The sequence below is a fragment of the Neopsephotus bourkii genome, unplaced genomic scaffold (genome assembly GCF_033783945.1).
Source record: "Neopsephotus bourkii isolate Nb327-2 ecotype Australia unplaced genomic scaffold, CSIRO-AGI_Nbou_v1 NB_1234, whole genome shotgun sequence".
Classification (NCBI taxonomy): domain Eukaryota; kingdom Metazoa; phylum Chordata; class Aves; order Psittaciformes; family Psittacidae; genus Neopsephotus; species Neopsephotus bourkii.
In genome coordinates this window covers 3866694-3892044 of record NW_026901719.1, presented here as the reverse complement: position 1 = coordinate 3892044, position 25351 = coordinate 3866694, and the positions used below count along the sequence as shown (strand labels likewise).

Genomic DNA, 25351 nt, shown 5'->3' with positions numbered 1-25351 from the left:
GTTCATTCATAGGCCCTCACAGATTCATTGTGGCTTTGACATCTTTTAAAGTTGATTGGTCTGTGTCTTGGAAAATCAGGTACTGATATCAGAGTGTGTATCTAGGCCCCTTACTTGATGCAAAAATTGTGAACTGTCAATGTTATTTGCAAGGATGCTGTCACGAGGAGCATTGTACACTTGTGAAAGATGTGTTTATCTTTAGCTCTAGATATAATGGCATCTGTGTTCTACCCTAGAATTTTAAAAATGTCCATTTGTTTCTTTTAGTGCGACCTGGAGATTCCTCTTCATCCAGCCCTTCAATTTCTATTCATGAAATGGGGCATTCTGGAGCAACCAAAACAGAAAGGAGTGGTATTACTAAATTGAAGAGTGAGATGAAGCAGGTGAGGATTTTCTGTCAATGCTCATCAGAAAATGCAGCTGTTCTGGAACTGTTTTGTTCTTGGTAAAAGACAAAAGTTTCAAAAGATCCTTCGATTTAAAGCTGATCACTAAATAGAAGGCAGTAATGGGATGTTTCCTCCAAAAATGTGCTTTCTTTTCTGTTCTTGTTTCATATGCTGAATATAGAAGAACATGAACAAACTCAATTGCAGTCATAATACCTAGTTTAAAACAGCTCTTACTTATCTTTAGCTAAGGAAAAGTCAGATGTTCATTCTTGTACTCTGTCCCAGTTGCTGAAGTGGTCTGCATTCCTTCTGGAAAAGATACACTTGGGAAAGAACTTTTGATGGCTTTGATTTCTGTATTTTGTGTCACTACTGTTACCTCTTTCCCTCTGCTGTTATTTCTTTTCCTCTAGACAAATAGGAAGGTAGTGGTCAAATAAAATACATTTATAGGAGTGGTTCTATTTTTTCAAGCCTGGCTTATTCGGCTGGACAAGATAAGGCTCCAGGAGGACCTTGTTGCAGCCTTTCAATATGTAAAGGCGGCTTATAAGAAAGATGAGGAGATGCTCTTTACAAGGTCCTGTAGTGTTAGGAGAAGGGTTTTAAACTGAAAGCGGACAGGTTTATATTAGACACAAAGAGCATTTTTTTTTTATGATTAAGGTGGTGAGAAACTGGAACAGGTTCCCCAAAGAAATTGTGGATGCTCCATCCCTGGCAGTGTTCAAGATCAGGTTGGATGGTGCTTCGAGAAGCCTGGTCTAGTGGAAGGTGTCTCCACCCATTGCATGGACTAGATGATTTTTCAAAGTTCCCTTCCAGTGCAAACCATTCTATATTAGAAACCTATTTTTTAAAGGCCCTCTTAACTTAGTGGAAGCTTGTTTCATTTAATCTGAGGCCATTCCTGTAGGTTGCTAAGGAGGTATTTGATGTTTTCCTTTGATTGTATGAAAAGTATTTGACCAGTAAGCCTTCTGAAAGGAGTGGCATTTCTGCATAGTCTGGACACAGAGCATTTGATGGTGATAGTAAAGGTCTGTTAAGGATTCTTCATAGGACATGATAAGGCAGTGAAGTAAAGGCACCTGTGTTTGAGCCATGCCGTGGTCAAGTGTCATGGTATGGCTGTGAAGGTGCTGATAGCTGTAGCTGCTTTCCACTGGCCCTGAAGTGACTTTGGGGGTTCAGCCTGAGCAGGGCTTGAAGCTCTAAGGCAGATGCCTGACTTGAAGGCCTTTCCAGGAAGGAAGAAGGACTAGGCACTAGATGGCAGCATTATTTTGTTTTAAATACAGAGGTGGGCCTGAGCTGAAGTACTCGGACCTTTGTTGAGGTTGGAAATGCAGTTCCTGTGTTGCTTTTGCATTCGATGGAAACCTGGTGTTTTGCACAGAAGAGGAGTTGGCTGGTTTTATTTTTATTTCCCTCACCTTGCCATTCATGCTGCTTTCTGCCACATCTCATTGCATTCTCAGAGTAATGCTCTAGGTACTAATTTAATGTCATTTTGGCTGTGGGGGAATCTACTCTGTGTTACAAGGAACATTTTCAAGCACCTGTAGTGACACCTCTGAACATCAAGCCTTTGCCTGGGCCTGAACCATTAACAGTGGTTTGGGGTGGATAGTTACAGAAAAATGCTGCAATTCTGAGGTGCTGCATTCACATTTCAGCAGAATTTTTGCCTTGCAGCTGTTTGTTTAGTGCTGCCCACCCAGCTGGCAGCCCACAGACTTTCTGCAGCAAGGTGACCTTTCTTTCCTCTGAGTACCCAAGCTTATATTCCCTGTTTCTTGTCTTCACACATACAGGTTACTTAACCTTGTTTGCCTCCTGTTCTGTCCCAGCTGCCTGTCTACATGTTGGTGTCTGGCTTTCTTTTGTAGTTTTTTCATGAGGGATGCTCCATGCCCAGCAGCATGTTTGCTTCCATGGTAAAACCCTATCTGCAGCTCTGCCGCTGCTCCTCACCCTGTGCATGTGTGCAATGCTCTTTAGCCATAGACATCTCCTGTGACCTCTCCTGCATAAAAAACTTGTTTTCAAACCCCGCCTCTTTGTCTTGTCCACCTTCATTTGGAGCCATTTCTCATTACTAATCTTTTAATAGAAGTTGAGCCTTGCATTTAGATCCACTTAGTTCTTTTGAAGCTTAAGTTGTAGCAGATAAAGCACTATAGCAGATTTAGCTACCTAATGGTGGATAATGTTACAGGTGTCATCAGTATTTAAAAGTAATGTAGCACTGATAAATGCTGGCAGTCTCCTAGCAGAAAGGAACCCACAGTAGCTTCATGTTGCTGAAACAGGAGTTTTATGGTCATGGGTATCTCCTAATGCAAGTCAACTTCTTTGAAGGCAGTGAAGTGTAGCTCTTCTTAAGCTCTTGCAGTTAAGGAAGACAGTTGTTTAAATATTTTACCAACAGAGACCTTGACTATTTAAAGTAAGTCTCAGGCTCTAAATCCGTCACATAGAGTTAGAAAGTTTTCAGCTACGTGTGCACTTTGAACAGGTGGTTGTGGATCATGGCTCTCTGTATCTCCAGACTTGCTGTCAATGACATACCTCCCAAGTGTCTTAAATACACAGCTGCAGAGCACCACTAGCCCTGTGGCCTGGCCTGATACCTGCCAGGGTGCTGTTCCATCTCTCTTCTCACATACCAGTGCAGAAAGGCAGGCTTCAGCTGTGTGTTTGGTTCAGGTGCACAGAATTATTCAGTAAGACCTTTGCTTCTCTGAACCACCTGAGTAGCCAGATTAATTATTGTATGCAGATGGATTTCTTTGCTTTGGCATCATCTCCCCCTGCTGACCTGCCTCCTCTAGCTCTGCTTAGCAGAACAGAGGAAGTTCTGTCTTGGCCAGTGTGCAGTGGAAAAGGATGGCAAGGATCAAAACATCAAGGGAACACCACCTATGCCTCACTGATACCAGTTGTGTTCTTACTTGCTGGTCTTTCTGCAGAGCTCATCTGTGAAGAATCAGTGAGCCTATCCTTCACAAAGATACAGTTTTCAGTTTCTTTTCCTTCTTCCCATTACTTTGCTGAGGTGGTTTCTTACTCAGAAATGATGAGATTTGAGGCAGGGCTGTCAGTGAAGTCCTTTCTGGGCTGAAAGTAATAGGTGTGCAAAAAAGGAACATGGAAGCAGAAGAGTGAAGTCTCTGAGAGTACGAAAAGTAGGCAAAGTGAATGTGTGGGAATGGAAACAAGAATTTGGTGGTGGTGCCACCATTTTGAAGGTGATTTACTGCTTAATTCAGTGCCAAAGTCTGGTAGAGTAAAATAATAGAGCAGTAGTGACAATAAAGGTAACAAGACTGATACTTAGAGAGAGGCAGGCATGATGATTACATGACCACACTAAGTTAATTTTTAGTCTGCTTACTTGAATGGAACTTTTTGCATGAAGGACCTCTCTTGATGGAGTCACAGACCCTTTGGTTCTCTTACAAATCCAAGTGAGTCCAGCCTTCCTGCAAAACCCACCATCTTGCACACCAGTGACACTGCCCTGACAGCCAGCTCATGCTTGTTAAAATAGTCAGGCCTTGTGCTGAGCACAGCAGTGACGTTTACTGGGTCATGTCTTGTTGAACTGCTTGCCTGTTTTGTTGAGAAATGATCGAAGTATTGGGGAAGTGAAACTTGTGAAGGGGAGAGGAAGGGATCAGTCCTGCTCCATCACTTTGTGTGATATGATAGCATGTATTTTTTTCCCTTCTTCTGAGGTAGCATTGTAAAAGAATGATACATTCACCAGGAGTAGCACTTGGGGTGGTAGAAAGCAACTAACCAAGGCTTTAATGTTTCTTACAGAGGAGCAGTACTCCGTCATCTCCCACTAGTGCTTCTCCTGCTGGCTCCAGTGGAGACATGAGCTGGGGTGACAGAAAAGGGCAGTGGCTGCGCAGAAGGAGGCTTGATGGTGCTATTAACAGGGTTCCTGTTGGCTTTTATGAGAAAGTGTGGAAAATTCTTCAGAAGGTAAGCTGGCAGCTGTGGAGGACAGGAAGCAAGCAAGCTGGATGGTAATTTGGGATGATGGTAGTCCAGAGGTGGCATGTTGCTGGGAGTTGAACTTGGTACTTCAGCTGGAAAACTGGTGGAAACTAGTCACTAGTAGGAGTGTTTCTCTCGAGCATAGAAGGGTTCCGTTACCCCAAGTTCATGTTTGTTTGTGTGTTTTTTCTCTGAAATCACTGGCACTTGAATTTCAGCTGAATGATTCTGTTCCACCACTGTTTTGCATCACCCATGGCCTAATGCAAGCTGTGGTCAGGGCTGTGGGGCACTGCAGTGCAGTGTGGTTCCTGCACTCCAGTTCATAAGGGCTTCAAGGAATGAAGTAGGAAACTACTGGCTCTTTCAGAATGTCTCATAGATCTCTTGCTGGCCCTTCTGAGCTGTATGGCGTTCGTAACAGGGTTGGGTTTTTTTTCTTGTTTGGGTTTTTGAAGTGAAAATAAGTCCTTGCCAGTCCTTTGGAGACCAAGGGCATGGAAATGTGTTGAAGCAGCTCTCCAGGAAGGACTTGGTAGGAATTACAAGTTTTTACTCATTTCAGAGTGATTATGCACCAGTTCTGCTGTGCTGGATGAAAGCCAGCACTGAGCACCTTGCAGCACTGAGCAGTTCATGCCCACACTTTGGGGAAAGTGTGCATCACCAGCTTGGGTTATTTTGGTTATCCTTCTGAAATCACTTATCCTTAAGCTGTTAGTGTTGATGTCAGCCAAGGCGAGTCATGTATGACCCTGCGGCTATTTACTAATGGGATCTTTCAGTAGACTGAGCATCACTTCTGTCCCAACCTAATATAATAGCTTGGAATATCTGAATAAGGAGGAAATTCTTTCCTGTTGGGGTGGTGAGGCACTGGAATAGGTTGTCCAGGGAGGTTGTGAATGCTCCATCCCTGGCGGTGTTCAAGGCCAGGTTGGATGAGGCCTTGGGTGGTATGGTTTAGAGCGAGGTGTCCCTGCCCATGGCAGGGGGGTTGGAACTTGATGATCTTAAGGTCCTTTCCAACCCTAACTATTCTATGATTCTATGAATGTTTCTGGCTATTGAAATCAGTTGTGTTTATTTATCTTCAGTATTTCATTCTTAAAGTCTTTGGAGCATTCATAAAACCTCTCTCTTCTGGGTGCGTTTTTGTACCTCAGGTACCCAGATGTGTCACTGCTCAGCCTGCCTTCTCACCAGTTAGATTTTGTCACTCTTTCCTCGTGTACAACTTCGTATTTCTAACCCCACCTCTCCCCCACTGTTGGTGGCCCATGTCCAAGCACCACATGTTGACATCCTTGACATGCGCTGCCCTGGATCTGAAACACTTAACTAAAAGTTGTTCTAGTGAAACTGAAAAATAAAGGTTCTCACTTCAGTGGTCTGTTGTCATGCTTTTGCATTACCTTTTATTTCTACATCCTTTCCCACAGAATGTTCTCACTGATTTATTTCCCTCCTTTGTATGCCTCTTGCTGTAGTGGCTTTCCAAGTACTTTCCTCCCCTTCAGTAGCTGGACTGGAGCACAGCACACTCTCTACAATGTCATGTAGACAGGCTATTTCTAGTGTTTGCCAGGTTATATAATAACTTCCTTCAGGTGAACTAATATTTTAAGCAGATTTTGTTGGTTTTGTTTGGGGGGTTTGGGTGTTTTGGGTTTTTAACTGAAAGTTGGCATATGCTGTCTTAATGCAGAGAAGCTTCAGGTTTACTGGCAAGAACTGTAATTTCTGATCATTGTCAAAATGTTGTTGTTTCAGTGCCACGGTCTGTCCATTGATGGATATGTCCTTCCTTCCTCAACTACCAGAGAGGTACAGTAAAATGCCAACAATTTGCTAGCCCCCTGCCTGAAAGGTTTGGTTTGACATTGCAAGGTGCAGTGTGGTTGCTCTTGCAGATCCTTGGTTTTAGGAAGGTTACAAGATCGGGGCCTTCCTCCAGAACCTCCACTCACTTCCCTGGAGCTCTGCAACTGAGCTCCTGCCAGGCAGGCCTGGGAGTGGGTCTGTGGCAAGCTTCCCTTTTGCTTAGGCTGCTCTCCGCACACCTTCCCTGACCCAGGGAGCTCACAGAGCAGTACTTGACAGAGTGTGGCTGATGACCGTCCTTCAGGCCGGCTGAGGGGAAACCACAGCCTGGTTAGAATAAGGCAGACCCCTTGCTTGCCACTTTGTAATATGCTGCAACAACAGCCAGTATATTTTGGCATCACAGTCTCAAAAGTATCAGTTTAGAATGATTGTTTCTAACCAAAGCTTTGACTCTTTAAATCCATAACATTTCCTTACATATTTTTGCTTAGTTGGATTGCCACTCTGTCTTTAGGCACTCTGGCAAGTTTTGAATTTGCAGTTGTAAAACAAACTCTTGCGAACAGTAATCCTTCAGTGCAGAAGCAGTGCTTGTGTGCCGGAGTCTGGTTTTCTGTCTGGTTCCCTCAGGTTTATCTCTGGGTTCCTTTTTGTCTGAGGAATGGTGGTGAAAGCTGACAAGAGAAACTGGAATTTTCTGCCAAATTTACACTTTTCTTTTTATTTTTTCATAATGGAGAGCTGTATTTATCCCTATTGTGAAGATAAATAGGCTTATATTTTTAGCCTTATATTTTAGCCTGTCGGACCTTGGCAGTGTCTAATCTTGCTATTTAGACGAACAAGGACAAACCTCCTAAGGCAGCAGCCTTTCACATTCACCCGTAGAGCAATGCCAGTTCAAATGAAGCTGCTCTGCAGACAATACAGCTATACCTCTGTGTAGAAAAGCATTCAGGTGGTTATTTTTAAAACTCAGCAGTGATTTTTGGCTGTGCAACTAACCTGCAATGCCAGAAATAAACTTACAAGGCAGAGTGCGTCAGACCGCAGCATGAGGAGCAAAGAGTTAATTTGCTAGCTAAGCATCCACCTTCCTGGATGTAACTAAAGAGGGTGTGTGATGGGTTGCAGGGCTGGAAGAGTCTTCTGGAAGTTGCTTAAGTGTTTGCAGGGCCTAGTAACACAAAATGATTCTGTAAGTGCTAAAGCCACACAAACATTTTGTTCGCTTTGGTCAGCCTAACCTCATGTGCAAAGAGGAGCCTATGTTTCAGTGCTTGGAGGGTATGATGAGCCAGGCTTTGGGATTTACCAGTTTTTCTTTCAATTTCCACTCAAACTTGCTAGATGACACCGTGTGAAATCAAGTTTGCTGTGCACGTGGAGTCAGTGCTCAACCATGTACCCCAGCCTGAGTATAGGCAGCTCCTGGTGGAAGCCATCCTTGTTCTCACGTTCCTCTCTGACATCGAGGTGAACAGCATTGGGGGCATCATCTGTGTGGACCGAATCGTGCACATGGCCAATGACCTCTTTCTGCAGGAGCTGGTGAGTTCAGAGGGCAGTGGTGTGAAGCCTCCGTGTTTGAAAATTGTCCTCTGCTCCCTTTTTAATGTGTGTGGTGAGCTTGATCTTACCCATATTATAGAATCATAGGCTAGAATCATAGAACAGTTAGGGTTGGAAAGGACCTTAAGATCATCTAGCTTCAAACCCCCTGCCATGGGCAGGGACACCTCCCACTAAACCATGCCACCCAAGGCTCTGTCCAACCTGGCCTTGAACACCGCCAGGGATGGAGCATTCACAACTTCCCTGGGCAACCTATTCCAGTGCCTCACCACCCTTACAGTAAAGAACTTCCTCCTTATATCCAGTCTAAACTTCCACTGTTGTAAGTTTGAACCTGTTACCACTTGTCCTATCACTACAGTCCCCAATGAAGAGTCCCTACCCAGCATCCCTGTAGGCTCCCTTCAGATACTGGAAGGCTGCTATGAGGTCTCCACGCAGCCTTCTCTTCTCCAGGCTGAACAGCCCCAACTTTCTCAGCCTGTCTTCATATAGGAGGTGCTCCAGTCCCCTGATCATCATCGTGGCCCTCCTCTGGACTTGTTCCAACAGATCCATGTCCTTTTTATGTTGAGGACACCAGGACTGCACACAGTACTCCAAGTGAGGTCTCACGAGAGCAAAGGGACAGGATCACCTCCTCCGACCTGCTGGTCACGCTCCTTTTGATGCAGCCCAGGATACGGTTGGCTTTCTGGGCTGCAAGCGCACCCTGAAGCCGGCTCATGTTCATTTTCTCATCAACCAACACCCCCAAGTCCTTCTCCGCAGGGCTGCTCTGAATCTCTTCTCTGCCCAGCCTGTAGCTGTGCCTGGGATTGCTCTGACTCAGGTGTAGGACTGAGACAAAGGGGCACAAAATCACAAAATGGGATATAGAAACTTTTATAAGAAGTTTTAAGTAATGTTAAGTTTGATGGCTTTGTAACAGTAGCAATGGAAAATTACTGAGATGCATGATACATAGAGAAAAAAAAATAGAGTACAGCTAGAGAACATACTGAGAATTCTCACAAGTTAAATAGTTATAGTTGGCCTAGTTTTAAGAAAAACAGTCTAGAAGAACAGGACACAGGGATAAGGAGTATCTGGGAACTGCAGGTGTCCAGGATGGGCTACAGTTAAACTAACTGATAAGTAGGAGGACAGGAGGGTTATTATGTCTCTGGTGCTAACGAACCAATTAAACTGGTATGAGCATCTACTGCGCGTGCTTCAAAGGCTGCCAGAAGTGATGAAGATTGTTGGAAGAAATAAACGACACCCAGAGACCACCACCACAATTCTGTACGCATGCGGGGAACTCTCTGGAAAGTGATGTAATCCATACGTAGCCTCATGAATATGTATATATGCCCAGGGACTATATAAGGATGGCTTGTATAGCAATACGGGGACACACGTTAGGAGGATTTATCCCCCGTGTCTCCCGGCGCCGCAATAAAGAATAGCTGCTTGTCAGCTTGAAAACTTTGTTGGCAAGTTTGTTCCTGGAGTTTTCTCCGAATCAGGACCTTGCACTTGTCATGGTTAAACTTCATGAGGTTGGCATCAGCCCACCTCACAAGCGTGTCAAGGTCCCTCTGGATGGCATTCCTTCCCTCCAGCGTATCAACCGAACCACACAGCTTGGTGTCATCGGCAAACTTGCTGAGGGCGCACTCAATCCCACTGTCCATGTCAGCGATGAAGATGTTGAACAAGACCGGTCCCAACACCGATCCCTGAGGGACACCACTCGTTACTGGTCTCCAGCTGGACATTGAGCCATTGACCACAACTCTTTGTGTGCGGCCATCCAGCCAGTTCTTTATCCACTGAGTGGTCCATCCATCAAATTGATGTCTCTCCAATTTAGAGACAAGAATGTCGTGTGGGACAGTGTCGAACGCTTTACACAAGTCCAGGTAGATGACATCAACTGCTCTACCCCTGTCCATCAGTTCTGTAGCCCCATCATAGAAGGCCACCAAATTGGTCAGGCAGGATTTCCCCTTAGTGAAGCCATGCTGGCTGTCACCAAGCACCTTGTTGTTTTTCATGTGCCTTAGCATGCCTTCCAGGAGAATCTGCTCCAAGATTTTGCCAGGCACAGAGGTGAGACTGACTGGTCTGTAGTTCCCTGAATCGTCCATTTTCGCCTTCTTGAAAATGGGTGTTATATTTCCCTTTCTTTGAGTCATCAGGAACTTCACCTGACTGCCATGACTTTTCAAATATGATGGCCAGTGGCTTAGCAACTTCATTCGCCAGCTCCTTCAGGACCTGTGGATGGATTTCATCAGGTCCCATGGACTTGCGCACATTCAGGTTCTTAAGATGATCTTGAACCAGATCCTCTCCTACAGTGGGCCCAAGGTCTTCATTCTTACAGTCCCTGTCTCTGCCTTCCAAGACTTGGGTGGTGCGGTCAGAGCCTTTGCCAGTGAAGACTGAGGCGAAGGAGTCATTCAGGACCTCAGCCTTCTCCAAATCCAGGGTATTCTTCCCCTTACAAAGACAGACCAAATCACTGAAGTATCTTTTGGAAATATGTTTAGAATGTTAATTTAAGAGTTGTGGGAGATTCAAAGGGAATAAAATTATAGCGGCTAACAAGCTCTGAAGTAAGTGGGTAGACTGAAGGGAGGTTTTGCTTTACCAAGGCATCAGAATTACCAAGGGCAAGTGTAGAGTCTTGCATCTGGGGAAGAACAACCCCATGTACCAGTACAGGCTGGGGACTGACCTGCTAGAAAGTAGCGAAGGGGAAAGGGACCTGGGGGTCCTGGTGGACAGGAGGATGACCATGAGCCAGCAATGTGTCTTTGTGCCCAAGAAGGCAAATGGCATCCTGGGGTGCATTAGAAAGGGTGTGGTTAGTAGGTCAAGAGAGGTTCTCCTCCCCCTCTATTCTGCCTTGGTTAGGCCACATCTGGAATATTGCATCCAGTTCTGGGCCCCTCAGTTCAAGAAGGACAGGGAACTGCTTGAAAGAGTCCGGCACAGAGCCACAAAGATGATTAAGGGAGTGGAACACCTCCCTTATGAGGAGAGGCTGAAGGAGCTGGGTCTCTTCAGCTTGGAGGAGACTGAGGGGTGACCTCATCAGTGTTTACAAATATGTAACGGGTGGGTGTCAGGATGATGGAGCTAGGCTTTTTTCAGTGATATCCAGTGATAGGACAAGGGGCAATGGGTGTAAACTGGAGCATAGGAGGTTCCACGTTAACATCAGGAAGAACTTCTTTACTGTGAGAGTGACAGAGCACTGGAACAGGTTGCCCAGGGGGGTTGTGGAGTCTCCCACATTGGAGATATTCAAGGCCCGCCTGGACAAGTTCCTGTGTGATGTACTCTAGGTTACCCTGCTCTTGCAGGGGGGTTGGACCAGATGATCTCTTGAGGTCCCTTCCAACCCTTGGGATTCTGTGATTCTGTGATATGTGAATATTCCCCCCACAAAGACAAAAATCTGGGCTGTTACATGTTCCTCATTTACTTCCACTTATCCAATTAAGTCATTTGGGTCCTATAATAACTCTCAGTAAGGTTTTCATGGGGGAAAGGAGAATTGCTTTCAGTATTCCGCACAAATGCAAAATCATAGTTTGGTGAGTTTTTCCCAGTAAGTAAGCATGCACATCTAACATTCCCTCCTCTTTTGCTTGTCTTTTCAGAAATCCTTTGGAGCTACTGGTAGTATCTTGGAGAAAGACGTAGCCACAGGAATTTGCCACTTTTTTTATGACAGTGCTCCAAGCGGGGCCTATGGCACCATGACGTACCTAACAAAAGCCATAATTATTTATTTACATGATTTCCTGCCCAGCACAGGCTGTGCGATGCAATAAGCAATGCCTCATGCAGGAGGGAAGGCTCAGCAGCTCCTTCTCCCTCTTTCACTGTCATGAACTTCTGGTTAGTTGCTGCATGTTTGTGTGCCGTGCACTACCTCAGCATTTCACACTGGTTATCATGCTATGTGCATGCCTCCCTGCAGGGGACAGGTAGGTGGGATTTGGCCTGGATTTAGGGGGCTGGGTGGGAAATAACAAATACTAAAGCTTATTCTGCCCAAAGTGCATCAATGTAATTCATACTAAATTAGCAAGAATTAGAGAATTCTGCCAAGGGGAAAACAGATTACACTGTGGAGATCCTAAGGCATAATAAAAGGAAGGAGCTGTAGCTCGGGCATAAAGTCTCCCAAATAAGGGTAGTGATGGAATTCATTAATTTTTCTCCTGCTGCGTGTAAATGTACATCATTGTGAATCACTAATGCACAGTGTGAAACACCCAGGGAAATGTAAATTGGAGGCCTATGAATAACTTGTAATAACCAGGTGATATTTCTAATACACATTTATTCTGATTCTTGTCTCATTTGCACCCAGTCAGTACAGTGCTAACACCAGCAGAGACAAATGTCTTACAATAGACACTGATTTAAGAGGATGGCCTCTTTCAGGGAGCTGCATCTGTCATTAATCTGAGCCAAACAGCTTCTTTCCCTCCATCCCTGAGGCTTTGGAGGCAAAATCTCAAGTCTCCAGATTCTCCAAGGTGACAGACAGTTTTATGCCTGTAATCCTTTCCTCTGAATGGAGCAAGATAAACCTCTTCCACTCGAGCACCCTTTCCAAGTCCCCCAGTCCTTTCCCTTGCAAATAGCCTCAGAGTTAGGAATGGCAGAATTGCCACCCTTCCAGCACAGCTGGAGTTTATGGAAGGCTTTGATGTTTCTCTTCTTTTTTTCTTTCTTTTTCTTTCCTTTTTTTTTTTTTCTTTCCTTTTTTTTTTCTTTTTTTGTTTGTGCTTGGTTTGGGTTCTGGTTTGTTTTTTTTTTTGAGGGGGGGTGTTTTGGTGTGGGGTTTTTTTGTTTGTTTGGAGGTTTTTTGTTGTTGTTTTTCTGGGGGGTTATGTGTTTTTGTTTTCATTTGAAGTTGTACTTGTCACATGCAGTTAGGGCTGGGCTGCCTTGAAGTCTCCCTTCAGACATCTCCCATGTTAGTGCCTGCTCCTTGAATCTATCCACTGGAAACCAGTTTCTGAAGAATAAGTGTGTCCTGCAGGGAAATAGCTCTGTGGTCATTTAATCTGACAACAGAGGTAGGCTGCTTCTGGAGGGGAAAACCCTGCTGTACCCCAGGTGCCATCAGCCAGCATGCATCTGGCTGACAGCTTTGGAAAGCACCTGTAGCTGTAGCCTCCCTCAGCAGTGTGGAGGTGTGCTGGCACTGCCACCCTGTCAGCAGAGAGGTTCAAAGTGATTCTATTTTGCCAGGGAGAGTCGAAAAGAGCAGATGTGGCCTGTAAAAAGTATTTTCTGTACTAATAAGCCTGATAAGCATATTTCCATGGGACTCCCTCCACTCTTTCAAAACATAACTATGCCATTTTTATACAATTTAGAAACCTTTTTTTCTGTAACAAAAGTACATGGTGCTTTTGAGAATGAGATTTTTGGTTCCAGTTTTATACAGATATCTGAAATACCTTGATGAAAGCAGGGAAGTAAACCTCACTTGCCAGCACCCACGGCCCCAGGGAGGCTATACTCGTGACAGCCACGGTACCCTGCCTGCTGTCCCTCTGCAGAGTCACTGCTGCTTGTAGCAACAGCTGGACACTGGCTTAAGGAGAGCAAAGGTGTGGGAGGCTTTAGGAGGTGATTCTGTGGGGTTTTTCAGTGAGCAGGGGAGTTTTGCAGCCCAGGAGCCTGGGGGCCCTTGGGCTGGATACCCTGAGAGAGGCCTGTCATGTGTCAGCCACCATGAAAAGTGGACCTGTTGAGGAGCCGGGTGCAAAGGTGCAGCTCAGGTACAATTAGCACTTGGATGTGGAAGTCACTGGCGTAGTGCCTGTTGTGCAGGGATTTGCCTTCATAATGGTTTGTTTTATTGTTTGTGGGGTTTCTTTGGGTTTCTTTGTTTTCATATATGTTGTGAGAGATCATTTAAAGCTTGTTTCTAGGTAAATGAAAGAAAAGTACTTTGTCTAGTTTTAAGCAGCCAGATGTGGCAGTGTAGAGTATGAGCATACAAAAGCCTGTGCGATGGTTTCTTGTTCTATCTAGTATCATACAAAAAGTCAGTAGTAGCAGCTGGTTTTGCTTTTCCTGTTGAATCCTAGGTTTTCAAAGATGCAAGATGACTTTTCCCTCAGAGGTTTTTTTTTTTTCCTGTTACCTGCAGTGTGATCTTGTTATCAGAAACATGAAGAGCAATGTAGCTGGTTCTACAGGCAGCAGCACTGAAGTCTAACGCATTGGATAAGCCTATGGGCAAACAAAGCTGAGCCCCCCTTTGCACTTGGTATTTCAATGGGAGAATCATTATATTTTAATTTGAAAATCACAGTATGACCAGGAGTTTGGTATATTTTTGATCATGGACTGCAGGCACTTGGAAAGTATTTTGGTGGCAATTTGAATTCAGGTACCTGATGGTGAAGGGTGGAGGAAAGGCCAATGGAAGGGAAACTTGTGTTACTTGCAGTACAGGCACAGCTCCAACTTGCTGCTGCATTACTATTCAGACCAAAGACCCATTCCAATTGAAGAGTTGCATTTTAGTGCAAACCTAATTAGGCAGATAAGTTTTTATATAGACTCCCTGCTTCACTGAGGACCCACCTGGAGGGGGTAGGGGTTAAGCTCTTGCAAAGTAGAGCTAGCATTGATGAGGCAAGGGTGTGCTCCCAGTTAAAATACATGATGCCTTTGCAGTTTGTGTGGAGCTGAGATCACTGGCAGAGGCTCAGTGTGGCTGTTAGGCTTTCCAGGGGAGCAGTAGAAAATGTCACAGCCAGCTTTAGGTCCCTGGAAACTCATTACGGAAAAGAGGCAAAGGCAAACAGAAACATCCCGTGCCTCAGAATCAAGGGCAGTAATTAATTAAAATAGGCCAACCTGAGACTGCGTCTTTCCAGTCTGAGCGGCACTGCTGCCCTAAGCTGTTTCATAGAATCACAGAATGGTTTGAGTTGGAAAAGACCTTAAAGATTATCTAGTTCCAACCCCTGCGCAGCTCAGGGGGTGGCCAGCCAGGCCTGCAGGCAGCCTTGGGGCTGGTCAGGGGCACTGCCCGCAATAGTAACTGTGACTGACTCAGAGCACACAGTGGAGAGGCTGGTAGCAAAGGAAGGCTGCAGGACTGCACTGTCCCGTTCCAGCTTGTCCCAGGGAAACCAGGGTTGGAGGCAAGATCCCACCACACGTGGTGTTTATGAGGGGTGGAGCCTTTTTTGTTGCTCCACTGGAGTAAGGTGGGACTGACCCTCATGAAGCATAGCTCACAATCAAGGTGTGCTCAAATTGAACAGTCAGTATTACCAGCCATTAAAATGTACTGTACATTTTGTTTGCACTATTGAAGATTCTCCTTTCCCCCCTCCCCTGGGCAGTAGAAATACGTGTGTGCATCTTTGTTCGTTCATCTGTCAAGTTACTGTAGACAGCAAGATGTAAGCAAGAGAGCAGTGCCCTCAGCTTAGGCTGCTGTTACTTCCTGGCATGATGAACTGGGATGGGTGCTTTGTTTTGTACTTTCCGGACTGTGATTAAATAAAGCCTAGCCTGCGTTGCACCATGAAAATCTAAAGAGGGGCTGGGCTGGAACCCTTCCCTACCCAAAAAGCACTTTGGACACACTGGATGTCCTAAGGCTGAATTAGGTAATGTTGTTTCCAGACAGTGCCTGACCTGGCCACACTTCACCTCATGTCCATGTGTTGTTTCTTTCCAAATGGGACATGCAAGAGATCCAGATCTCTCCACTCTCCTCTCTGGGCAGGTGGATAGGACTGGTAGGAACAGGAGTATTGGCTGGCAGCACAGGAGGGGGCGCGGGGGTGCTGGGCTGTTCCATCTTGCTGTGTTCCCAACACTCAGTTTCAGAATTTATTAGTTTACTTGGTAAAGCGTTTATGCTTAACTATATGCAGGAATATTTAGGCGTGGTATCTTCAGAATGTGTTTACTTGGGGTTCTTGCTAATTTCTTTGTTTTAAAGATGTACAGTTCATCTTTAGGAAGAGTGTGTTGTATTCAGATGTGTGTAGGATTCCAAAATGCAGGCAAAAAGACACCACACTTAAATGGTACTGTGGAGGCCAAAGGTTTATTTAGTGGTCTGTCATGGGTGACATGAGCATGCTGAGGCTTTAGCCTCTGTTGGGGTGACAAGTTATGATTGTTGCTTAGCTCCAAATGCCAAGAAATGAAGGAAAAGGTAACCAGTGGCAAGAGGAAACCTAGCGCAAGAGTAAACACCATTCAGATAAGATCCTCTGAGTTGTGCCTGTAAACTCTAAGAAGGAAGGTGGGTAGTGACTTGGAATGTTGTAATTCCACTGTGTCACACAAGGAGCAGGATTAAAAGTAAAACCGCTTATTTTAACTATATAGTGATTCTACCTTGTTTTCCTCTCTGCAGCTGTTGTGCCTGTGGTATCACCAGGGAGGGTCTGATATGTTCCTCGTGGCACCAGTGCTGTTTCTCAGCCATTGCTAAGGGCTGCTGTCAGAAACATGCCCAAGTTTCTCTTCTCATGGGACTGAAGGTGCACCCATGGCAGTATTCATGGCTTAGACTGATGTGGGAGATGCCACCAAGGGGGAGGATAAGTTGTAAAGGTACTCATGTGGCAGTGACACAGTAATACCATAAGCAGTGGGTTTTCATCTCGGTCTCATTACTATCAGCTGTACATTACCCAAAAGGGACAAAATAAATGCTTACACGGTGACGGCCAGGAGTACCATACTGAGCCCATTTATTGCCAGTTTCCCAGACTGCTTATGATTTCAGTGGGAGCATGAGCTGCTATGGTAGCCCACAAGATCTGCTTTTTCATGAATTTGCCTTTCTCTCTAGTCTGTGAACCACGTGAAAGGCCTCTAAAAACTCACTGAAGTCAATGTATCCATCTTTGTTGTAGTCTATGCTGAGGACTAACTTGCCAAGGGATTCATCAGTTACATCAATGCCCAGGTGAGAAGTGAAGAGTTTCCATGTGTGGCGAAACTCCTCAAGGGAAATCAGACCTAAAGGAGACAGGCAGAAGGTTGCTTTCTCCAGTGCTGTTTCTCCTCTCTGCATTCACAAAAGCATGCACGCACACACCTTGCTGCAGAGAAGTTACCTGCCTGCCATGGCTTGGGTATATGTTTTGATTTCATAACTGAAGTACATTTTTAGTTCAGGTAATGATCTAATGCTTTCAGCAGTGGATTTGAGAACATGTGAGATACTGAGAGTGGAAAGGAGAAAAAGCCTCCGGAAAGAGCCAAGCCAGTACTGGAGATGGGCTCTGTGAGAATTTTTTTCCCAAGTTGGGCTGTGTGCACTGTCCCTTATATGGTTAGAGCCTGACTGCTTAAATTAGTCTTCACTAAATTAGAAAAATGACATCACCTCTGGTTCCTCTATATTTGGAAGTCTTGAGGAGGAGACACAGTGGGGAAAAGTAACTGGTAGAGGGTTTCTAGAACTGGCACGGTGAGGCTACCTCGACCTACCTGAGTGATCTTTGTCAATTATATTAAAGATGAGCTCCAGATCCTTTCTGTATCTGCACAGTGTCTCCACCAAAGCTGGCTGAACCTGGGTTTGAAATCACATACAGGAAACAATTCAGACTTTGGTTCGAGTTAGTCTAACCAACAGAATATGTATTAGCCAATTCTGTCTTCCCAGTTTAACTTGTCAAATGTTCAAAATAAACCTCAATCCTTATGCTTGAATTCCCTGGAATGATACTTTGTGTCTTGCCCCAAGGAAAAATCAGCTAAAATCTGGCACTTTCAGATGGCAGGGCAGGGGGGAAAGGAGCCCTTCACACCTCCTACCTTCCGTAATTATTTGTGGAAATGTGGATCATGTAGGGAAGATGTTTCATGCCATGAGCTTGTACAAAGGTTTTGCTGTACATATGTGAATGGATCCTGCTGCTTAGAAAAATGATGGCACTGGCTAAGTACCAAAGCACTGTGCAGCCACTTGGTGACAGCTGGACTCTGTGAAAGAGACCTCAGCTGCCATTAAAACTCTAAAACGCCATCTACAAATGTGACTCCCTCCCAAATGTGGCAGGTGCCTGAACTGGCTATGGAGCACATTTGAAAAGCTCATCTCAAAGAGGGAGGGATGGAAGTTGAAGGATTTGTTGCATCTCCTCAGTTACGTTATCTAAATGCCCTTGAGAATCAACAGAAAGGAGCAGTTCTAGCATGTGATTCATCCAACCCATTTTAAGCATCTACCTTAGCACGGAATGATGATCTGCACCCTTGCAGTGCTCATTTCCCTCCAGGGACTATAAAAGGAAGCTTGGCATCTTGTTCAGCTGTATCTGTCTACCCGATCAGCCAAACAACTGTCTTGTGCCTCAAGTTGCATCAAAAGCTGTTCCTCCAAGCCTTGCTAAGAGGCATTTTCATCCTTACCTCCTTTACAGGTTGACTTATTTTCAGATCATAAAAGCATGACATGAAGTCAACTTCTCCATCTGGGGTCAGCTGTACTAACTGAGAGCGCAGCATCCTCCAAGGCAGTCCCAGCTGTAGGACAGACTCCATTGCAGCAGCCCAGTCATGGACAGAAATCCTGCCTGCCAGAAGGGGGGTCAGTTCACGGTTACAGGTAGTACATGACACAGCACTCATCAAGACACCAGCATGCCTTCTGCCCTTTCTAAAAACAGTTACAAAACACAAAACGATTTCTCAGTAACACTGGGATAAAACCCCTTGTAACAGTTGGCAGCAGGGTTGGGCGAGGCAATTCCTCACATCTCTTCTGACCTTAATAACTTTTTTATGCTATTATGATGTCCAGCATGTTTTTAATACCTTTTGAGAAAACCAGATAATGTCACAAAGTGTACTTCAGGTTTGAGCTGAGCTGCAACTAGACAGACGTGGCTGAAAACCCAACAAGACAGAAATAACATTGAACAATTGTTCAGTGGCCAAAGGAGCAGTACCTTCCTGTAACTGATTGTCCTGTTAGGGGCACAGATAACAAGTCAATTGAGAAGCTCTCACAAGCAAAGTTGTATCTGTGCTAGAAATCCTCTGCTCCTTGCTCCTACATAAAAATTTCATGTGTTGGTTTGCAACTGACTTTTTTTCAGATGGGTCTCCTAGGGGACAGCCAGTTAGCAAGCTTTCCTCAGATACCTCCCAGACTCAGAAGGAGACTGGTTACCTTTCACCCGAGACCCCAGTTCTCTATCTGATAGCTTCTGAGGACACTCCTGAGGGAAGGTGGTTGTTTACCTTTCAGCTTCTGGATCTGGATTTGCCTGCCCAAACTGCCCAACAACAAACACTTATTTCATAACTTGCCTATGTGTTTCAGTCATTTTCTTCTTCCTGCTTAAAGCTTCAGCCCCTCAAGTTGTTTTCTGGGGCTAAGCACCTGGTAACACCTGCCCTCTGTGGTCATGAAGAACATAAGATCAACCACCCCTTGCTAACCTTCAGCCTTATACTGGCAGGCAGGACCCCTCTCCATGGAGTTTGTCCCTCTGCCCCTGCTATGCTGATGGAAATTGTGTTCCCCATGGTGGCAAGTGGACAGAGAGGTAGTGTTACCTGTGCTGTTGAGGTCATACTGTGCAAAAGCACTAGTAAGTTCAGGCTTGTAAGCATAAATCTGCTCTCGTAAGGACTTTAAGGCAGATGATTCAATTGTACCCACCCTAGGAGGGAAAAAGTGCAGAGCATGTCATTGAAAAGATTAAATCTAGCATTTTATGCTTTGCAGCATTTGTAATCGAATTCTTACACCCTTTAACATGTACTATGTTCAGGGTCATCCTACAAGACAACACCGGGGGTGGGGAAATAATCTGCATTTATTAGATAATCACATTTATGGAGGTAATTCTAAGATGCTTTGCACTGGTAAATCTGACCACAATGCTAGGCATGGCAGAGCTGTCACGATCAATTCTTTGGGCTCTGTTCATAACAGGCTTTGTCCAGATTAATGCTGCAGTCTTAAAGCAGACCTGACAGACAGGCGCCAGCCCTTTATGGGTCCCTAACAGTTGTCTTCTAACCACTTTCTGCGACTAATTACCTTTGGGAGCTTCTCAGGAAACCAATTAGAGCACTTAGACCATGTTTTGTCTACTATCTATATTAATTTTTAAATTGTAAAATTTACAGGAAAATGATGCCTATTCAATTACTCAAGCTATAGATCTGTGGCAAGAACTCACACACACACAACACACAACTTTACCTGTTGTGAAGATTCTGCCTCTGTGTGTGCTCGCTGACTTGATACTGTACAAACCGAGGAATCAGTTCAGGATTCAGTTTGATGTACGCTCCCCGGTTGCTCCCCTCTTCATAGTAGTTAGAGGCAGAAAATATAGTGATAACCTGATCATAGGAAACAAGGAAACTGGATTGGCCAGAACAACTCTTCAGACTGATCTTTGAAACTGATCTTAGAAAAACATCCAGGTTCCAAAATTAAGCATCTACATATAAAATCAAAGGTCAACAACTACGTTGTTCACCAAATAGCTTGCACTTTTTGAGTCAGAGGTCCAGGCCTGTATTTTAGGCCTGTCACTGGAAGACTTCAGTTCAGGGGCAGTGTGGTATAACATGCTATTTAACAGAAACCTCATTCTAAGAGAGACCTGGTTTTCAGAATTCTTGCTGGCTGCCATGTCAGAGAACAGGCTCAGAAGAGAAAGTAGGAAGTTAAAAGGCTTCTAGAGCCTTAAAGCATCTCTTGCACTGTATTTACACATAACTCTCCTCAGGGATTTTGTTGATGTTCGTTTTCACACAAGTAAAAGCCAGTCCCAACTTCCTGAAGCTGTAAAGAACTGTGTTTGTCAGAACTCTCTAATTTGTTCTAACTAGTGCACAATTTCCCCAGTCCCATTTTAAAGAAGTCACTCATTTTGCAGGCAAATATACTGTGAATGTGCCTGTGAAATTCACAGAAGAATTCTACTTTACTTGGAAGCATCTTACCTTCCCATTGTGACTGATATCATAACCTTCTGGCTTAAATTCATGAGACCTGATGAGCATCTTCAGATTATACTTTTTAAACAGCTTGGCAGTGACATCAGGACCAAAGTAACAACCTCCTCCTCGACTCTTGTTTGGTGTACAGCCCTTTTGGCTTCTTGGGTCACTCCAGAGAATGTCAAGGATCTATAAATGGCATACGCAAGTAAGTGAAGACTTAATAGGTGAGGAATGACAGGCTGTGGCTGTTGCAAGTACTGTGAGAAAACGCACCTGAGTGAACGAGTAGGCCTCTTTTAGTAGGGCATTCTTTTGAGCTGAAAGTTCTGCTTTTCTTAAGAAACATTACCTGGATTTTGGATGAACTTTTTTTCAGATGAAATAACATTTCAGAAATGTATCTATCTCCTTTACAGCGGAGGTTTCCAGACCCAGGTTGGTACATCAGGAATAGTACCTAGGGTACTTCAAAGAGAGCAAAAGCTGCCTTATTCTCATGTAGCTGAGGGGTATTTTCTATTTCACAGACCTGATAAACATATGGGTCAGTGGTTTTACCTAAACTAAGCTTGAGAGTGCCTGCTCTAAACATGACAAGAGTTGCCTTTGGCTTTATTGTCTTCAGTTAACTTCCATTTCTAAACAGGATTTTACATTATTATATGAGGATTTATGAGGATAAATTATCATAGTTTAAAGATACCTAACCATAGAATCATAGACTAGTTAGGGTTGGAAAGGACCTTAAGATCATCAAGTTCCACCTCCACTGCCATGGGCAGGGACACCTCACTAAACCATCTCACCCAAGGATTCGTCCAACCAGGTCTTGAACACCACCAGGGATGGAGCATTCACAGCCTCCCTGGGCAACCTATTCCAGTGCCTCACCACCCTAACAGGAAAGAATTTCCTCCTTATATCCAGTCTAAACTTCCCCTGTTTAACTTTTAACCCATTACCCCTTGTGCTATCACTACAGACCCTAATGAAGAGTCCATCCCCAGCATCCCTATAGGCCCCCTTCAGATACTGGAAGGCTGCTATGAGGTCTCCATGCAGCCTTCTCTTCTCCAGGCTGAACAGCCCCAACTTTCTCAGCCTATCTTCATATGGGAGGCGCTCCAGTCCCCTGATCATTCTCGTGGCGCTCCTCTGGACTTGTTCCAACAGTTCCATGTCCTTTTTATGTTGAGGACACCAGAACTGCACACAATACTCCAAGTGAGGTCTCACAAGAGCAGAATAAAGGGGCAGGATCAACCTCCTTCGACCTGCTGGTCACACTCCTTTTGATGCAGCCCAGGATACGGTTGGCTTTCTGGGCTGCAAGCTCACCCTGAAGCCGGCTCATGTTCATTTTCTCATTGACCAACACCCCCAAGTCCTTCTGCGCAGGGCTGCTCTGAATCTCTTCTCTGCCCAGCCTGTAGCTGTGTCTGGGATTGCTCTGACCCAGGTGTAGGACCTTGCACTTGGCATGGTTAAACTTCATGAGGTTGGCATCAGCCCACCTCACAAGCGTGTCAAGGTCCCTCTGGATGGCATTCCTTCCCTCCAGCGTATCAACCGAACCACACAGCTTGGTGTCATCGGCAAACTTGCTGAGGGCGCACTCAATCCCACTGTCCATGTCAGCAACAAAGATGTTAAACAAGACCGGTCCTAACACTGATCCCTGAGGGACACCACTCATTACTGGTCTCCAGCCGGACATTGAGCCATTGACCACAACTCTTTGTGTGCGGCCATCCAGCCAGTTCTTTATCCACCGAGTGGTCCATCCATCAAATTGATGTCTCTCCAATTTAGAGACAAGGATGTCGTGTGGGACAGTGTCGAACGCTTTACACAAGTCCAGGTAGATGACATCAACTGCTCTACCCCTGTCCATCAGTTCTGTAGCCCCATCATAGAAGGCCACCAAATTGGTCAGGCAGGATTTCCCCTTAGTGAAGCCATGCTGGCTGTCACCAAGCACCTTGTTGTTTGTCATGTGCCTTAGCATGCCTTCCAGGAGAATCTGCTCCAAGATTTCGCCAGGCACAGAGGTGAGACTGACTGGTCTGTAATTCCCTGGGTCATCCATTTTCCCCTTCTTGAAAATGGGGGTTATATTTCCCTTTTTGCAGTAATTGGGAACTTCACCTGACTGCCATGATTTTTCAAATATGACGGCCAGTGGCTTAGCAACTTCATTCACCAGCTCCGTCAGGACCCGTGGACTTGTGCACGTTCATATTTTTAAGATGGTCTCGAACCAATTCCTCTCCTACAGGGGGCCCAAGGTCTTCATTCTCACAGTCCCTGCGTCTGCATTCCAAGGCTTGGGTGGTGCGGTCAGAGCCTTTGCCAGTGAAGACTGAGGTAAAGAAGTCATTCAGAACCTCAGCCTTCTCCAAATCCTGTGTAGCTAGTTCACCTGAGAGCTTCCGGAGGGGGCCTACATTCTCCCTAATCTGTTTTTTATTTGCTATGTACCTGTAGAATCCCTTCCTGTTATCCTTAATATCCCTAGCCAAGTTTAATTCTAACTGGGCCTTAGCTTTCCTAACCTGGTCCCTAGCTTCTCGGACAACATCCCTGCACTCTTCCCAGGCCGCCTGTCCTTGCTTCCACTTTTTATAAGCCTCTTTTTTCATTTGAATTTTCCTCAGCAGCTCCTTATCCATCCAAGGAGGTCTCCTGGCCCTCCTGCTGCACTTCCTTCTAGTTGGGATGCAACACTCCTGAGCTTGTAGCAGGTGATCCTTGAAGATCAACCAACAGTCTTGGGCACCCCTGCCCTCTAGGCCTATATCCCATGGAACCTTACTAATCAGGTTCCTGAAGAGGCCAAAGTCTGCTCTCTTGAAGTCCAGGGCAGTGAGCTTGCTGCACGCTCTTCTCACTGTCCTGAGGATCTCAGACTCGACCATCTCGTGATTGCTGCAACCAAGGCTGCCCTGGAGTGCCACATTTCCAGCGAGGCCTTCCCTGTTGGTGAGCACGAGGTCAAGCATGGCACCTCTCCTTGTCGGTTCCTCTATTACTTCCAGAAGGAAGTTGTCTTCCACACAATCGAGGAACCTCCTGGATTGCTTGTGCCGGGCCGTACCATTATTCCAACAGATATCAGGGTGGTTGAAGTCACCCATGAAAACAAGGGCCTGTGAGCGTGAGGCTTTTCCTGTCTGCCTATAGAGTGCTTCATCCGCAGGTTCTCCTTGATCAGGCAGTCTGTAACAGATCTCCACAGTAATGTCTCCCATCACTGTTTTCCCTTTAATCCTGACCCACAGACTCTCTGTTAACTGCTCACCAGTCCCCAGACAGAGCTCCATACTGTCCAGTCTATCCCTAACATAAAGGGCAACTCTCCCTCCCCGCCTGCTGGGCCTGTCTTTTCTAAAGAGCCTGTAACCTTCCATTCCAACACTCCAATCATAGGAGCCATCCCACCATGTTTCTGTGATGCCTATTATACCAAATAATTCCGGTCTGTGGAATTTGCTCTAGAAGACAAAATGTGTTTGTTTAAACCTCACTGGATAAGGTTTACACTAACACATTCCACTTCACCTTTGTGTGCATGGCTAGGTGAATGCTTGGTTAGCTGGGGGAGTGTCAGATCTGGGGGCATTACTTGTGCCCATTATGTTAGTTTGTAGGTTAGATAGGTATCCTGGGAAATCACATTTTCAGAGATAGGCTTCTCAAGTAGCTAAAGAAAACTATCTGCATCTTAAAGCAGTTGTCTGATGAGAAGCTCAGAAAAAGAAACATAAAACTCAATTTCAGCTTCTGAATTGCTGTACAAATTAAGCTTTTCAAATTGTCACAATTTATTAAATTACAGTATGACAAGAGCTCCATATTGCCTCTAATATTTAAGAGGAAATGAAAGGCCAGAGGACAAAAACTATTCACTCTTGAGCAATCAGCCCGTAGGAGCTGGGGTTTTCTTGGATACAATCAGCATTTAGCTGCCAAAACCACAGCCAAAGAAAGGTGCTTGCTGTTGCAAACAATTGCCAAGTCTGACCTATTTAAGCCGACAACTATGTATGTGCTAACAGATCCAACCACATGAGGGCATGCAAACACGGTTCAGACTGAGCAGTTTCCTCCTCGTCATGGCTGAAGAAAACACTGGGTAAACTGTACTTGTATAGAAGCACAAGCCTTTCTTATCAGGTCTACAAAAAACATCCAAATGACTTACTAGCTCGCTAGTATACTCCCAACAGTGATGGGTTTCTTATCAAGAGATGGCTCCCTCAGACCCAAACATACTACCTGAACAGAGCACCTGCTGGCTTTGTGCGGGAGGGGTTTGGAATCAGTCTGTCTTTGGTTTCACATACTTGTTTCCATTCCTTCTCAGAAGGGTCTGAAGACAAATTTGAGCCTGAAGGCTTAGTGGAGCCTGATGAAGAGATGTGTTGTGTTTTCTGTGCAAGATTCTGGCTGGCAATCTTTTCAGTGGGTCTGGTTGTAGGAATGCCCTTCTTCACTTGATCTTGTCTGAGTCTTACTGACTTTGGAGGCCGCAACAAAGATTTCAC

At 45.2% G+C, this 25351-nt stretch overlaps 2 protein-coding genes across 10 annotated transcripts in view; one reads left to right on the top strand and one right to left on the bottom strand.

The window, feature by feature from the left end:
- PHKA2 (phosphorylase kinase regulatory subunit alpha 2) overlaps positions 1 to 25351 on the top strand; it is a 64796-nt gene that overhangs the window by 34076 nt on the left and 5369 nt on the right. For 2 of the 3 annotated variants that reach the window (XR_009727086.1, XR_009727087.1), the window contains exons 27-31: positions 271 to 389; positions 4230 to 4397; positions 6186 to 6239; positions 7590 to 7790; positions 11474 to 11803. Coding sequence is in view for 1 of the 3 variants with exons in the window: in XM_061364562.1 (XP_061220546.1) it covers positions 271 to 389; positions 4230 to 4397; positions 6186 to 6239; positions 7590 to 7790; positions 11474 to 11647 (716 nt within the window). In the remaining 2 variants the exon portion in view is untranslated. Of the gene's footprint in view, positions 1 to 270; positions 390 to 4229; positions 4398 to 6185; positions 6240 to 7589; positions 7791 to 11473; positions 12171 to 25351 lie in introns of those variants that run through there. The other variant, XM_061364562.1, reaches the window with a different exon arrangement.
- PPEF1 (protein phosphatase with EF-hand domain 1) overlaps positions 15900 to 25351 on the bottom strand; it is a 41648-nt gene continuing 32196 nt past the window's right edge. For all 7 annotated transcript variants that reach the window (XM_061364587.1, XM_061364586.1, XM_061364585.1 and 4 more), the window contains 7 exons: positions 25151 to 25351; positions 20805 to 20990; positions 20053 to 20195; positions 19398 to 19504; positions 18246 to 18409; positions 17319 to 17403; positions 15900 to 16844 (listed from right to left, as the gene is read on the bottom strand). In XM_061364587.1, coding sequence (XP_061220571.1) covers positions 16651 to 16844; positions 17319 to 17403; positions 18246 to 18409; positions 19398 to 19504; positions 20053 to 20195; positions 20805 to 20990; positions 25151 to 25351 — 1080 coding nt within the window. In that variant the 3' untranslated portion in view covers positions 15900 to 16650. The remainder of the gene's footprint in view (positions 16845 to 17318; positions 17404 to 18245; positions 18410 to 19397; positions 19505 to 20052; positions 20196 to 20804; positions 20991 to 25150) is intronic.